This window comes from Dromiciops gliroides, chromosome 1 (assembly GCF_019393635.1).
Source record: "Dromiciops gliroides isolate mDroGli1 chromosome 1, mDroGli1.pri, whole genome shotgun sequence".
NCBI classification, from domain to species: domain Eukaryota; kingdom Metazoa; phylum Chordata; class Mammalia; order Microbiotheria; family Microbiotheriidae; genus Dromiciops; species Dromiciops gliroides.
Genome location: NC_057861.1, coordinates 631,629,557 through 631,645,427, shown reverse-complemented (window position 1 = coordinate 631,645,427; position 15,871 = coordinate 631,629,557). Strand labels below are relative to the sequence as shown.

Sequence of the window (15,871 nt, the reverse complement as noted above, 5' to 3'; positions counted from 1 at the left end):
CCTTTTTACCCTCAGCCTATCACCCATCTTTCCAAGGGGCTTTCTCCAGGAATGTGGAAAGGCTTCTGAGGAAAACATTATTTCTTAATATTTCTAGAGAAAGTAAAATATAACTTCCATATCACTTCCTGACTAAAGTTCATACATGTGTTTGTTTCTGCATTAAAATGTAAGCTCTCGGGGCAGTTAGGTGGCGCAGTGGATAGAGCACCGGCCCTGGAGTCAGGAGTACCTGAGTTCAAATCCGGCCACAGACACTTAACACTTACTAGCTGTGTGACCCTTGGCAAGTCACTTAACCCCAATTGCTTCACTAAAAAAAAAATGTAAGCTCTCTGAGGGTAGTGACTGTCTTTGCTTTTATATTTGCACAGCCAGCTCTGACCAGAGCTCTTGGGTCTGCCTGCCTCAAGCATCTCCCCATTTCAGTCCATCCACTACCCAGCTGTCAAAGTGATCTTCCTGAAGTACAGGTCTGACCAAGTGGCCCCAACTCTATCACCTCCAGGATCAAATATAAAATCTTCTGGCATTCAAAGTCCTTGATAACCTGCCCCTTTTCAGTCTTCTGATACCTTAGTCACCCTTATGTACTCTTTGATCCAGTGATACTGGCCTCTGCTTTCCCATGGACAAAACACTCTGCACTGACCGGGCTCCCTGCATTTTTACTGCCTGCTTCCCATGCCTGGGATACTCTGCGTCCTCATCTGTGCCTCCAGGCTTCCTTCAAGTCTGATCTTAAAGCCCTTTCCAGAGATCCCTCAAATCTAGTGCCTTCTCTCTGTGGATTATTTCCAAACCAAGTATCTATCTTGTTTGTCCATAGTTGTTTGCTTGCTGTCTCCTCCATTAGACTGTAAGCTTCTTCTTTTTTTTTTTTTTAGTGAGGCAGTTGGGATTAAGTGACTTGCCCAGGGTCACACAGCTAGTAAGTGTTAAGTGTCTGAGGTCGGATTTGAACTCAGGTACTCCTGACTCCAGGGCCAGTGCTCTATCTGACTGTAAGCTTCTTCAGAGCAAGGACAGTCTTTTTTTTCTTTCTGTTTATTTATTTATTTAAAGTTTTGAGTTCCAAATTCTATCCCTCTCATTCCTTCCCTCCCTACTCTTCCCCCTCCCTGAGGTGGTCAGCAATCAGATAAAGGTTATATATGTGCAATTATGTAAAACATTACCATATTAGTCATTTTATATAAAACACTCAAGTAAAAAAAAAAGAAGAAAATGCAAAGTAGCATGCTTCAGTCTGTGTTCATTCAATATCAGTTCCTTCTCTGGAGGTGGATAGTATGCTTCATCATTAGTCCTTTGGCATTGTCCCAAGACAATCACTATATTGCTGAGAGTAGTTAAGTCATTCACAACTGCTCATAGAACACTAATGCTGTCACTGTGCACAATGTTCTCTTGGTTCTGCTCACTTCACTATACAGCTAAGACTGTCTTTTACCTTTCTTCATATCCCCAGCGTTTAGCATAGTGCCTGGCACATAGTAGGCGCTTAAAATAATACACGTTTCTTGATTGACTGACTGATTACCACTGACCCACGATAAGGTAGTGGGAAGGGAAGGAGGGAGGAAGTCTCACTGATTACCCCAAACCCTAGGGATCAGGACCGAGGATCTAGGAGTCAAAAATACCTGAGAGAGTGCAGGGGTGAAAGTGGGCGGGGGAATCACTGGAGAGTGAGCAAGGCCAGTAATAAGTGATTGAGGTTGGGTAGGAAGCTGACCGGAGCGGAGAGGAGGGCGACTGTCCCCGTCCTCTGGGGGCGGGGCTATCTTAAACAGCTGGAGGCGCGGCGGGGGCGTGGCGGGCGGTGCTGGAGCCCGGAGCGGCCGGGAGGAGGCACTTGCTGAGGCATCTATTTCTCTTCCCCGCCTCCAGCGAGGCCGGGGGCGGGGCTTACCGTGGTGTCGCTTTCTTTTCTCCCTCCCACCCTTCGAGGATGGGGGCGTGGCTTATTGCAGGATCCTACCCTCCTCAGAAGCCGCCCGAGTTGGAGCTGAGGGCGGGGCTACATGAACTAACTGGGGGCGGGGCTATCAAATAGCTTGGGGCGAGCTGGGGGCGCGGCTTGCTGAGCCTTCTCTTTCCCTCCTCCTGACGGAAGGGGGCGGGGTTTACAGTGAGACCCGGACGTGCAGAGCGGCTGGCGGCGAGTACACTTTGGGAGCCCGAGTCTGTGTGGGTGGTTGTCGCCATGTCTTTCTGCTCTTTTGGCGGAGAGGTTTTCCAGAACCACTTTGAGCCAGGTAACTGGCTTCGGGGCCCCGGGCCTGCTGGGAAAGAGTAGAAGCCCCTCCCCCGGGAGGGAGGCAGGCAGGCTAGAGGGAGGGTCCAATCAATCTGCGTGGGGTAGAATGGAAGGGGGGCGGGGGTGCGTGTGTAAGGGGGAGCCTGCTTTGAACTTGGAAAGTCTGGAAATGTGCTTTCGAATCCCACCCGGGAGCCAGGCCCCTGCGGCCCCGGGCAGGTCACCTCTATTTCCTAGTCTGTAAAATAGAGCTAATAATGCCTTCAGGGCAGTTGAGACGAAAGCACTTTGCAAATCTTAAAGTCCTTTTATGAGAATTCCTGAGCGTGTGTTCAAGGACGGCGAAGTCTCATCTAAGGGGATTTTTTTTCCCCTGGAAAGAGCTTTTATTGAAACATAAAATGCAAACCGAAAAAACACCAAACTTTCATAACTCTGAGGAAACGACTACCTCAAAAGTATTGCTAAATAAAAGTTTATAAAATTTAATGTTGCAGCCAGGAATCAGTTTTAAAACATTGTAGGTAAAAACTGTTTAGTAATAATAGTTTCTTTAACAAAAGACTAATTTTTACCGGGAAAAAATTTTTTTTAACTTAACTTTTTGGTTGAAGTTGTTTTAATTAATTGAAAAAGGATCATAGCAATCACAGATTCATTTATTCGTTTGTTTGTTTATTTTTTGCGGGGCAATGAGGGTTATGTGATTTGCCCAGGGTCACACAGCTAGTAAGTGCCGCAATCAGAGATTTCGAGCTGGAAGAGACTTTATACATCCAACCCTCTCATTTTACTGAGAAGGTTAAGTGATATGTCCATGGTCACACAGTTGGTAAATTTTCGGAAATAAGATTCGAACCCAGGACTTCCTGATTCGAAGTGAAACACTGTAGAAAGAAAGAGGAAGGAAGGGAGGGAGGGAATAGTACATTTGACATTACTATTTTGAAAGCAATTCTACCTATGGTGTGTCTGTGGCTTAGGATATTATTCATTTTTCTCCTTAAGCTTTTCCACTGACTTTTAACTAGCATTCCTAGATCACTGTCAGTGAGGAAAAGGCAAGGTATGTGTGTGAGGCTTGTATGGATGTATGGGAACTTAGTTTAGTGAAGCTTGTGAGCCCAATTGTAAGTGGGTTTGGGTTCTGGAGGGTCTTACATTAAGGAGGCTGCTAAGGACTTTCCCTATTGTTGGAGGGACACTGAGGCTTCAGTATTTTGTTTGTTTTTTGGGTGGGGCAGTGAAGGTTAAGTGACTTGCCCAGGGTCACACAGCTAGTAAGGGTCAAGTGTCTGAGCTACTTTTGAACTCAGGTCCTCCTGAATTCAGGGCTGGTGCTTTATCCATTGCACCACCTATCTGCCCCTGAGGCTTCATTTCTATCGGGGAATTTGGGAGGAAGTGTTAGAGGGCTTCAGGGCATATGTTATCTAGAAAGGCAGATACTTTTTAGGATAAAGTTGGGTCTGTATTGATGAGGAATATGGGCAATGTTTTACTTCCTGCCCCTTGTAACTTTGGGGTTTGTTTTCTTGATATCCTAAGTAAGCCCTGGTCTCTAGAAAAATTCAAGAAAATGTTAATTCAGGGCAGCTAGAAAGGGAAGTGGAGAGAAAGAGACAGAGAGACAGACATTCTCCCAGGTTCAAATCTGGCCTCAGACGCTTCCTAGCTATGTGACCCTGGGCAAGTCTTTTAAACCCTGGTTGCCTCTGTTTCATCTGTAAAATGAGCTAAAGAAGGAAAAGGGAAACCACTTCAGTATCTTTGCCAAGAAAACCCCAAATTAGGTCACAAAGAGTCAAACATGACTGAAAGCACTGAAGAACAGCAAAAGGGCATCCTGAATCTGGCTTCTTTGTCCCTTGCTAGATTTTGGCTACTCTCAAATCAAATCAAGGATTTATTAAATGCCTATTATGGTGCCAGGCAGGGTGCTAAGCCCTGAGGTTGCAAAGAAAGGAAAAAAAAACAAAACAGTTCCTGTTTTCAAGGAACTCAGTCTAGTATGCAAAAAAATGTACAAAGATATAGAAGGGGGGGCAAATTGGAGATAATCACAGAGAGAAGGCCTGAATGAAGCCTTGAATGCTCTTGAATATGCTCTGTCTGTGTTAGTGGGCTCTTGAATTCTCCCTCTCTTCCTCCTCCTTTCTCTCTTCCTCCTCTTTCTCCCCTTCTCCTTTTCTTCCTCCCTCTCACCCCCTTTGGAGAGTTCTTTGCCCCTTGATGATGTGATGAAAATACAAAGTTCTGAGACTTCCAGTTAAAGCCCTTTGCCAAGTACAATCTGTCCTAATTTTACTGTTCTTCCCCTCCCCGTTGTTATTTATGTAACTAGTTGTGTTTTTCTTTTTTTTTTCTTTAAAAAAAATTTTTTTTCTTTTTCTTTTTTAAATTAATAAAGTATTTTATTTTTTTCCCGTTACATGTAAAGATAGTTCTCAATCTTTGTTTATACAAGCTTTACAATTTCAGATTTTTCTCCCTCCCTCCCCTCCCTCCCCCCTCCCCTAGACAGCAGGTAATCTGATATAGGTTTTTTATATATATATACTAGTTGTGTTTTTCTTATGTGAAACAAGACTTCTGGAAGCTGGAATGAACTGTGCCTCCTAATTCACTTTCGTATCTCTTCCTTCATTTCTTTTATGTAGTTTTATAGATTTAGACTTGAAAAGGATCTCAGGCCATAGGATCATACACTTAGAATGGCAAAGAATCTTAAAGGCCATCAAGTCCAAGGTCTTTCTCCCCTTCTCCTCCCCCTAGGCAATTGGGGGTTAAATGACTTGCCCAGGGTCACACAGCTAATAAGTATCTGAGGCAGGATTTGAACTTGGGGTCTCCTGACTACTCAAGTGCTGGTTCGCTGTCTCCTGCACCACTTAGCTGCTGCACGCCCCCCCTCCCCAATGTCCTTTTACAAATGGAGAAACTGTGGTTCTGAAAGATTAGGGGACGTGGCCAAGATCACACAGTAAGTAGCAGATCTGGTATTAAAACCAGATCCACTTTCAATTTTATTTTACGTTGGAATATGTCTTGTTTTCTTATTCGTGAGATGTGATTATTTATTGTTTTTTGTTTGTTTGCGGGGCAATGAGGGTTAAGTGACTTGTCCAGGGTCACTCAGCTAGTAAGTGTCAAGCGTCTGAGGCAAGATTTGAACTCAGGTCCTCCTGAATCCAAGGCTGGTGCTTTATCCACTTCACTACCTAGTTGCCCCCCTCAGTACATCTTTAGGCAGGTGGGAAGCCCACCTTGTTCACTTGAATTCAGCAAGCCTGTCATGTCCAGGACTAGGAATTTCAGCCAGTCAAGGTTCAGAAGGCCACTGTGGTTGAATATTCTTGCCTCTCCTCTCCTCTGTGGGTCTAAATCATACAATCCGAGACTCTCAAAATGTTCGGGCTTTAGAAGTTGTTTAGTCCAACTTCTTTCTTTCTTTGTTTTATAGGCGAGGAAATTAAAGCTCAGAGAAGGGAAATTAGTTAACCAAGGCTGTGGTTTCCCTGTATGTTTAAAGACCCCATATTATTAAACTGGAAGAAGTTCATTTTGGACAGACGCTTCTGGGAACACCTGAACATGTGGGTTTTAGTTCTCAGGGCCTTGGGTTCTTCCTGTGTGGTTGTCAGAAGGCTAGACTTAAGATTAGAAAGGCCCGTATGGAAATTTAGCCACTGATACTCAAGTTGGGATCTTTTTATATCTTTGTAAAATGGAGATGATTATATCTGTGGTGTCCACCTCTCCAGATTTTATTGTTTTGGTCTGGATTGGTGATTCCAGAAGGGCATTAGAGAGGATTAGATGATTAAACAGGCATTGTTAAGCACCTAGAATATTCAGAGCAAACATTATGTTGAGTGCTAGATGGCCTTCTCCCCCTCCAGCTCTAAAAGATATGGTTATTATTATGATCTATCCTACACTACAGTTATTGTATAGTACTGAACAAATACTTGTGTAACAACACAAATATGCAGTATTTTACAGTCAATCTAGTGGAGGATAGACTACAGAGATTTAGTACCTGTATAACCTCATGTTATAACACAGATTTTTTTTTTATAACACATATTTAAAACTATACAATATGTGTAGGATAGACTATAATAATAACAACACATTTATATAGTGCTTTTAGGTTTAGAAACACTTTTTTCTTTTTTTCCAGGGCAATGAGGGTTAAGTGACTTGCCCAGGGTCACACAGCTAGTAAATGTCAAGTGTCTGAGGCTGGATTTGAACTCAGGTCCTCCTGAATCCAGGGCCAGTGCTCTATCCACTGGGCCACCTATGTGCCCCAGAAACACTTTCTTCATAACACTGTGAGATAGGTAGTATAAGTGTCCATTTTGTAGATTATGAAATAGCACATCAGAGAGGTTAAGGCTTTGCCCATGCTCACAGTTATTTAGTATGGGAGCCGAACCTCAATAATTGTTAAGTACCTACTCTGTGCTTGGTACTGGGGATAGAGAGACAAAACTGAAGTCCCTGGCCTCAAGGAGTTCACATTCTTTTTTTAGAATGTTTTTGTTTTCAGATCCCTTTAATTTCCAGGCAACTAGGTGGCACAGTGGATAGAGCCCTGGAGTCAGGAGGACCTGAGTTCAAATCCTGGCCTCAGATACTTGACACTTACTAGCTGTGTGACCCTGGACAAGTCACTTAACTCCTATTGCCTCAAACACCTGGGGCCATCTCCAGTCATCCTGATGTATATCTTGCCACTGGACCCAGATGGCTTTGGAGAGGAGAGTGAGGCTGGTGCCCTCCCTCACTTAAATCCAGTTCATTGCAAGTCACCTCCCAAGGTGATCAAAGGAATTTAGGAAGAACAAACAACAACAACCACCTTTAATTTCCAGTTCTATTCCTTCATTCCTCTTCCTCTTGTAACAAAGAATTTTAAAAGCACTTCAGCAAAATTCACCAACATGTCTGCTAGTCTGACAGTGCTACAACATCTCACATCTGTGCAGGCCCCTCACCTCTGTAAAGGGAGGGAGGCACACTTTCTTATCTCTTTTCTGGAGCTGGAAACAACATATGTAAACATATAAGTAAATGAAGGTGATTTCTATAGAGGGGGCAAAGTTGTGTAATAATTGACATTTGTTCAGCAGTAATATGTTTACGCAGCAGTCCTGGGAGGTGACTATTACAAAATGCTCTGAGAAGTCAAAGGAATGCTATTTTGCTTCTGACCAAAGGGATTAGGAAAGATTTTATGTAGGGATTGATGTTTGAGCTGAGTTTTGAAGGATAGGTAAGAGCTCAGAAAGCAAAAGATGGGATTATGGGTTTGAGGAAAGATACAACGATGGATATGCCCCGGGGCAGTTGTTCAAGGGAGAGGGCACTTAGCCTGGTTTCAGCTGTTGTGTAGTTCATGGTCAGGTGAGGGTAGGATCACATGTCTGTGGTTGACAGAGGACTTCCATAATTAACTTCATGACATTACAAGGAAGTGAACCTTTGAGATTTCGATTGTACCTCCCAGGAGACCCCTCACCCCTGACTACCTTTGTTACCTATGCAGAGGGGAGGGTTTTTGTGGAAAAGATAGAGTTCAGTTCCTGACATGTTGAGTTAAAGATTACCAAAGGACATCCAATTGGAGATGTCTAAAAGACAGTTGGAGATGCAAGGCTACTTCCCTATGGTCCCACTCACCATCCCAGGAACTTTCTAGTTCAGAGTGCCCTCTCCCTCACCGTCATTCCTCTCAATGTCTGTTGTCTCCTTTGTAACATAAGCTTCTTGAGAGTAGGAGACTGTCTTTGCTTTTCTTTCGTGTCTCCAACCCTTAACACAGCGCTTGGAAAAGGGTAAGCATTTAGTAAATGGAGTCCGAGTACCTAAATTTAAATCCTATCCTTTTCACTTACTGCCTTAGTACCTATATAACCTTGGGTAAGGCACTCTCTCTGGGCCACAGTTTTATTTGTTAAATGAGGAGTTTGGACTAGATAGGCGTTAAGGCCCCTTCTACTTAGGAATTTATGATGTTTGGACTAAAGTAGCACTTAAGGGTCAGAGAGCCGATGTTTAGTGCTTCTATGAGCTGGTATGATGGTGACATTGAAATCCGGAATGGAAACCCAACAGTTAAAGGAGATGAGTGGAATGAATTAGGATGAATGATCCTGGCACACACCCCTGCTAAGTGTTCCCCTTCCCTCTTTTAGGGGATCCACCTTCCATCCAGCTGTGTTGGATTTGGCCTACCAGGTGTCCAACAAAAGGCAGATATGGTGATTCCAGCTGGAATTTTAAGTATACTTAAATTGTCTAGCATTTCATTTGGTCATAAAAAAGATAAAATTTCATGTTTATATTTTGTGTTGCTCATTTTTATACGTGGAGTGTAGACTTTTTGATGGTTAATTTTTATCCTTTTCATTTGGCAATTAACTTAAATTCATCTTCCTTTCCTTTCTATTTGCCTTCTCTGGTGGCCTTTAACCTCTCGTGTCTGATGAGCAAAGGTTGGGACAAAGACAGATTTCCCTGCTTTGGAGGGAATCAAGTTGGCATAGTGAAGAAGCCTTGACTTAGAGCCTCTGCTCAGACGCTAGCCGAGTGGCTTCTGGCACAACGGCTTAATCTCTCTGGGTCTCTATCTTCATGCGTCAAATTGGAATAAGAATGACTGTTCTGCCTCCTTTGAAAGGTTGGGAGGAACAAATCAGATCATAAAATCCTGTGTTCCTAATTCAGTGAGCCACTAGTGTTGGAGATGAGGAACGTGGCTGGATATTTGGGGATTTCAGTTGACCATGTCCATGCCCCCTTGGAAAGGGTAGAGAGTGCAGGAAATTGAAAGCTATTGTAAAAAGTAGTTTAGAAAGTAAAAGGTAAAAGCTGGATGTCTGAGAGTCACAAGATACTGGGATGGCTTGGATTCTCTGATTAGAAGACGCCTTTGTGGCCAAGGTGAACTATTTTCCTTCTCCAGTGGATGGCACACCAAACCACTGATTAGGAATTCTAAATTGTACTGGCTTTGTGAAAGTGAATATGGACAATTTTCTCTTGATGCTGCATTTCGTAGTGTGTAAGCAACACTAGTAATAATAAAATCATATATACCTGCATCAAGCCTTCCATTCTAGCTAGTGTCCCTGAATTTTAAAATTTCTTAATGAAAAACAGTGTGAGAAACAGGGGTCCTCATCGATAAACTTGACCTGACTCAGGACTTAAGCAGGAAGGTAATTTATTGATCAATCTTGCAAGAAGGGGCATCTATATAGGAAGAGGCACGACTTAGCTACAGACAGACAGCCTATGCCCAAGTCCAGAAATCTTCTCCCCAATCTCCCATTGGCTGGTTCTTACAGAAAGTACAGTTTTTCCAAAGAAGCCCACTCAAATTCCCTTTAACATGATCCCCCCTCCCATTACCTATATCTTCATGCATCCCATGTTCAAAATGGCAGCGGTCTCCGCCCTTGGAGCATTGTTAGATAATATTCACAAAGCATGCTCAGAGAGGAGTCGAGGTAGCCACAATTCACTTAACCTAACCTGACTGACAAAAACTGGGTCCAGCCAGTTTTTGTTTTTCTCACTTTAGGACAGAAGTTGCTTCTCTGTTTCTGAAAAAAGTGACACTGTATTTTTATTTCTCACAACTGGAAATTACCAGGTGCCTAACCCTTGGTCTTGATGACACAGGGTCATTTTGACAGGAACTCATGTATGCCTCTTCCACCATCTCTGGCTGCTTCCCCCTCTTTTTTAAGGAGATGTTGAAGGGCCCTGTGGGGTCAGTTGCTGTAGCCCCAATGTTCTTGAATACATTTTAAGCTTTAATCATGCCTATTATCTATCTGTTGTTTCATTCCCAGTGGACAGAATGCTCAGCTTAAGAGTCAGGAAGACTTGGGTTCAAATCCCACATCTGGTACTTACTTAAATAGCTGTGTTATCCTGGGCAAGTCACTTAACCTCTCTGTGTATCTATTTCCTCATCTGTAAAATGAAGGGTTGGACTCCATGGTCTCTGAGGTTCCTTCCAGTTCTAAATTTAGGAACCTGTGACCTGAGAACCAGTACAAACTGGCTGTCTTATCGCTGAGACACCATTTTGGACATCAGTGTCAAAATGAAATCATTCCCCCTTCCTCCTTCAGAGTAGTCCCTAGTTAGAGGATTCTAAACATGTTTTTACCCTGGAGGGAACACAGGTTAGTTTTTTCTTTTTTTTTTTTCAGATAACTTTTATAACAAATGAGAAAGGGAACTTACCAAGCATAGAGTTAGGAAGCTGACATTGTCTGTGCTTGACTCAATTAGGTGTCTACGTCTGTACCAAATGTGGCTATGAGCTCTTTTCCAGTCGCTCGAAGTATCAACATTCCTCGCCATGGCCAGCCTTCACGGAGACAATACATGCTGACAGTGTGTCAAAGCGTCCAGAGTTTGGTCGGCCAGGAGCCTTAAAGGTAAGGGGAAGCATGTTAGGAGAATTAACAAATTCGGTAATCATGTTTTCTTAGGTATTAGGAGTTGTTTGGCCAAGAATTGATATTACATTAGATTATTTGAGACTGGTCTGAAATGTAAAACTTACTAAATTCAGAGGTGAAACTATTTTTTTTATCATTTGAAGCAACTCTAAAAACTTTTATGAAATTGACACCTTGTGTTTTTATTTCATATTCATTTCTGAATACCCCCTTTCCCACTAAGCCATTCTTTGTGCTAGGGAAAAGGGGGGGGTGGAGAATTGATTAGCAACATCAGGGTAGTCTGATAGTTATGCAGTGTTCCATACTTATAGTCCCACACTTGTTCAGTAAAGAGAGGCATTTTGTTAACTCTTCTCTGAGGGCATTGTATTATCCTTTCCATTTCAATTCTTGTAGTCATTGTGAATTATGGACTCTTTTCTTTAGAATGACCAGAAATCAAGGTAGAACAATTAGTTTTGGGAATAGAAATTAAAAACAAATAATCCATGATTTTAATAATTTACTTCGAGGCCAGGAATTAAAGTAGGAATGTGTGTTTGTATATATGTATATATAATTTCATAATCAATCTTAACTCTAAAATATTCTTTTGAAATCTCATGCTCCTTCCTTTGACTACCTTACAGGTATCCTGTGGCAAGTGTGGCAATGGCCTGGGTCATGAGTTTCTCAATGATGGCCCAAAAAAGGGTCAGTCCCGCTTCTGAATATTCAGTAGCTCTCTGAAGTTCGTTCCTAAAGGTGAGCTCGTGCTCGCTCTTGGGCGCTCTCTCTCTCTCTCTCTCTCTCTCTCTCACACACACACACACACACACACATGTGATAGTGCTTTCTTTCTTTCTCTTTTTTTTTAGTGAAGCAGTTGGGGTTAAGTGACTTGCCCAGAGTCACACAGCTAGTAAGCGTTAAGTGTCTGAAGCCGAATTGGAACTCAGGTCCTCCTGACTCCAGGGTCGGTGCTCTATCCACTGTGCCACCTAGCTGCCCCGTGATAGTGCTTTCTAATAAAACAGTTTCTAAGTGAATTTACTTTTGGTTTTCAGAAGAAGTGATCATGTTACATTTCTAATTTTTATTAAAATCATAGATTACTAGAGCTGGAGGGGACCTTAGAGACCATCTAGTCAAACCACTTCCTTTTATAAATGGGGAAACCGAGTCCTAGAGCGGGCAAGAGACTTTCAGGATCATGCAGCTTGTGGAGCTGCCTGTAAAGCCCTGCCCTTCCCACTTAGTCCAATTCTCGTTGCAAATAGTTCCAACTGAGCAAAAGCTGATAAGCCGAAGAAGCACCTGTGAGTGAAGACTGTTTCTCCAGGGGCCTTGTTAGCCTACAATTTGCAGGGAGGGCACTGGACTCTCTCTGTGGCAGCAATTTTGTTACCATATGTTTTAGCCACTAGGTTTTACATAATGCATGTGTGGGTCCCTCTTAACATTTGTTACTTGCTTTGCCTGGCACCATTAACCTAAATGTTGCCCATAAGAATTTATTATGTTGTTGAATATGCCCTATGGCCTCATTTGTCCTTGGTTCCTTTTAGTAAACACCCCGCTTGCCATCAGCATGATTACAGCATGGAGGAGGAGGTCTCTCTGGCCATTGATTTCTTTTATTTTTTCTAATTAACAAGCATTTATTTCCTCACCCTCCCACTTCCTCCCTCCTCTAATTGAATAGTAAAAAGAAAACCCTTGGAACAAAGATATTTTGTTAGTTGAAACATTCTTTCCCACATTGGCCCTGCCAGTGTAAGTCTCTCCCCTTCTGCATTTTAGGACCCATCACCTCTCTCCATCAGGAGAGTTCATCAGACTTCCTCTTCAGGACGCTGGATTTGTGGATTGTTATTCCATTGGCCAAAAGTCTAAAATTTCACCAAGAATTTCAGAAGGCGTCAATAACTTGAATTTCAACAAATATTTAAGTGCCTATTATATGTAAAGCACAGATTATATAGACAAAAGTGCAATAGTCCCTGCTTTTAAGGAGCTGGGGTCCTTCTGGAGGGGAACCAGCACATGTCCAGAGAAATATTTATGAAATCATTTCAACAGGGAGATGGTACTAACACTCCCAGTGCCACCAACTTCTTTTTTTCATGTTGTTCCAAAGAAGAGAGACTTTAACATTTTGCCCCTGAAGCACATTAAGGAAACTGGATTAGAGGCATACAACATTTTTTTTTAAATCTGGACCTGTGATTTAATTGATTTAGGCAATTCTCACTGATTAGGAAATTCCTACTATTGCAGATCAACAGCTCTTCTGTAATTCATGTTCTTAGAAAGTTGCCCAGAGAACATAGAGGTTAAGTGACTTGTCCAGGATCACACAACCAGTGTGGATCAGAGGTAGGGAAAGGAATGAACATTCTTTTAAGCTTCTGCTATGAGCCAGCCAGCGTGCTAAGAGCTTTGCAAATGTTATATTCTGTATATTATCTCTCTGACTTCAGGGTCGTCTCTCTATCCATTATGTCACACTGCCTCCACATTTATATGCCTTCACAAAAATGATTTTAATCTTACATATTTGTGTATGTCTCATTATGTCTATTTGAAAAAGTCTACATTTTTGCTTTTTTGTTTTCCTCACTGTGCTCTATGATGACTAGGCCTGCTTCCCTAATACATGTATATATATGTATGTATATATGTTAATGTTTATACTCCTGTCCAAAGGTGGCCCTGAATGTAGAAATTGATTATGTCTATTTAAAGTTAGGATCATGTTAGGGTAGGTAGCACACTGTAGAATCAGGAGACCTGGGTTCCAATCTTGGGCACTTATCTGTGTAAGGCTGGGCAAGTGATATAACATTTCAGAACAACTCAGATCCTCAATTTCCTCTACCTACAAAACTGTTATGAGGATTGAATGACCATATATATATACATACATACATAGTGCTTTGCACACACACACACACACACATATATATATATTGCTTTGTACATTTGAAAGCTTCCTATAAATTTGAATTATCATTTAAATGAATAAAACCTTGTTTCTTTTCTTTTTTTGGTGAGGCAATTGGGGTTAAGTGACTTGCCCAGGGTCACACAGCTAGTAAGTGTTAAGTGTCTGAGGCCAGATTTCAACTCAGGTCCTCCTGAATCCAAGGCTGGTGCTCTATCCACTGCGCCACCTAACTGCCCCTACCTTGTTTATTTTCTGAGACTTTCTGGACAGATGTAAAAAAATTTAAATTGCAAGGGCTGTTACCCTGCGAAAACTTCTAAATGCTCATGGTCTAAAATATTCGATCTTTTCATTTTAGAAATCCAGGCTTCGAGGATGGGGTTCCTACTGACTTGATGACCCTTAAGTAAAAGGAAGGATGTTTCATACTTGTGTTTTTTCTTTTTCCTGACCCCAGTTACCTCTTGTAAAATGAAGAGGAGGTTGATTGATCCAGGTGGTCTCAGAGTTTTCTCCCTCCAGCTCTCTCTGTATCAGAACCAGAGAAACTCTGGCAGTCTTGGTGACCACAGTCTAAGTGTTAGGAGTGCTGACATGGCTTACATAAAGCCAAGAGCAGATTAGGCCTGTAACTTGTTCTACTCAGCAGGTGAAACAAGAAGACTTAAAGGGATCTTAGGTTCCTGCTTATGAAGAGAGCAGGCCGACTGACTGATCACATGACCGAGAGCCTCCCACTCTGAGATCTATGTATGTGTCATAGCCTGTGTAAGTGAGGCTGGAGTGTACCCCTTCTCCCCCCCCCCCCCGAGTTTTCTAATGCAGATGATAGTAGATGAATAGAAACTATTTCCTCTTAATGGCAAGGCTGTCACAGAATGTGTGATGGTTCAGTGTGGGCAAAGTTAAAACTGTTGCTTTTCTTTTTTCTTTTTCTCAGGCAATGAAACTTCAGCCCCACAGGGAAAGTAATTGGGCAGTAGAGAGGAAATTCTGGTTATGGACACATTGCAACCACCAATTTACTTTGTAGTCATTGATTGGAATTGGAGTTCCTAAAAGCTCAGCCTGGCACACAGAGACCACTGAAGAAACAACAGAGGCCTTGGAATCAGAAGATCCTTGGAGGGAGCTTTGAGGCCACCCAGTCCAACCCCTCCTCTGTTGCTGAGACAAGGAAGGGAAAGCTGGAGAAGTGAACCAAACTGCAGACGGCCACACAAGTGGTGATGGAGTGGGGGTTTAAACCCAGATCCTCTGACGTCAGATCTAACACATTTTCCAAGGTTCTGGACTGTCTTTCCTCATTTGGGTAGGTTCTTTCTAGAAAAGGGCCGATAGTTAGGGAGTGCCCAGAGTAAATAAAAACTCAATGATGAACAGCCACCTATTACATCAGGTTTGTAGAAGTGAATTAGAATTTGGTAGTTGTTGGAGTTTTTTAGTGACAGTGTAAATTCTAAATACATAAACATTTTAGATTTTCCCACACTTTTGACCATAAGGAGATAGGATTCTTAGTGTTAGCTGGTCATTCATTTCCTGTTTAATCTCATCATATTCTTTATCAGTGTGCCTTCTCCCCTCCTGAGGTTCCAAATGATGATCTTCTGAACTCCATCTGGTCTAGTTTTGAAAGAGAATTTGATTGTAAGTAGCATAAACCAGATTTCCACAAAACGTTAGCAAAGAATGCAAATCCTGAAAATCTTATCCTGTTATTTTAGCTTGGGGTCACAGTATGAATTACCCTGGTTAAACCCATGTAGGATGACCATGGTGATGAAGGTTAGTGACCAGGCCAGAAAACAGGACAGATTTTTTTAATCTTGATTTGCATACAATAAATTTTAAAGATAGATTTTAAAATGTTTCACTGCAACTTGTGTTTCTTAGCTTGGGAAACACATAGTTGGTCAATTACCTCTGAATGTGGAAAGGGCTACTTCCCTTTACTACATTTAAGCATTTCATCCTTCCGTTTTTGCTTGGCACCACCCTCATTTTAACATCCTTTTTTCCCCCTTGGGCAATGAGGGTTAAGTGACTTGCCCAAGGGCACACAGCTATTGTCAAGTGTCTGAGGCTGGATTTGAACTCAAGTCCTCCTGAATCCAGGGCTAGTGCTTTATCCAATGTGCCACCTAGCTGCCCCAAAACAATTTTTAACATCCTTTTTTTTTT

At 42.3% G+C, this 15,871-nt stretch overlaps 1 protein-coding gene across 1 annotated transcript; it reads left to right on the top strand.

The window, feature by feature from the left end:
- Positions 1–2,117: 2,117 nt before the first annotated feature.
- On the top strand, positions 2,118–15,813 carry MSRB1 (methionine sulfoxide reductase B1). The gene is made up of 4 exons (XM_043979848.1): positions 2,118–2,261; positions 10,583–10,731; positions 11,388–11,502; positions 14,628–15,813. Exons 1-4 carry the CDS (start codon positions 2,210–2,212, stop codon positions 14,657–14,659), a joined length of 348 nt encoding a protein of 115 aa, XP_043835783.1. The 5' UTR covers positions 2,118–2,209; the 3' UTR covers positions 14,660–15,813.
- The last annotated feature ends 58 nt before the right edge of the window (positions 15,814–15,871 follow it).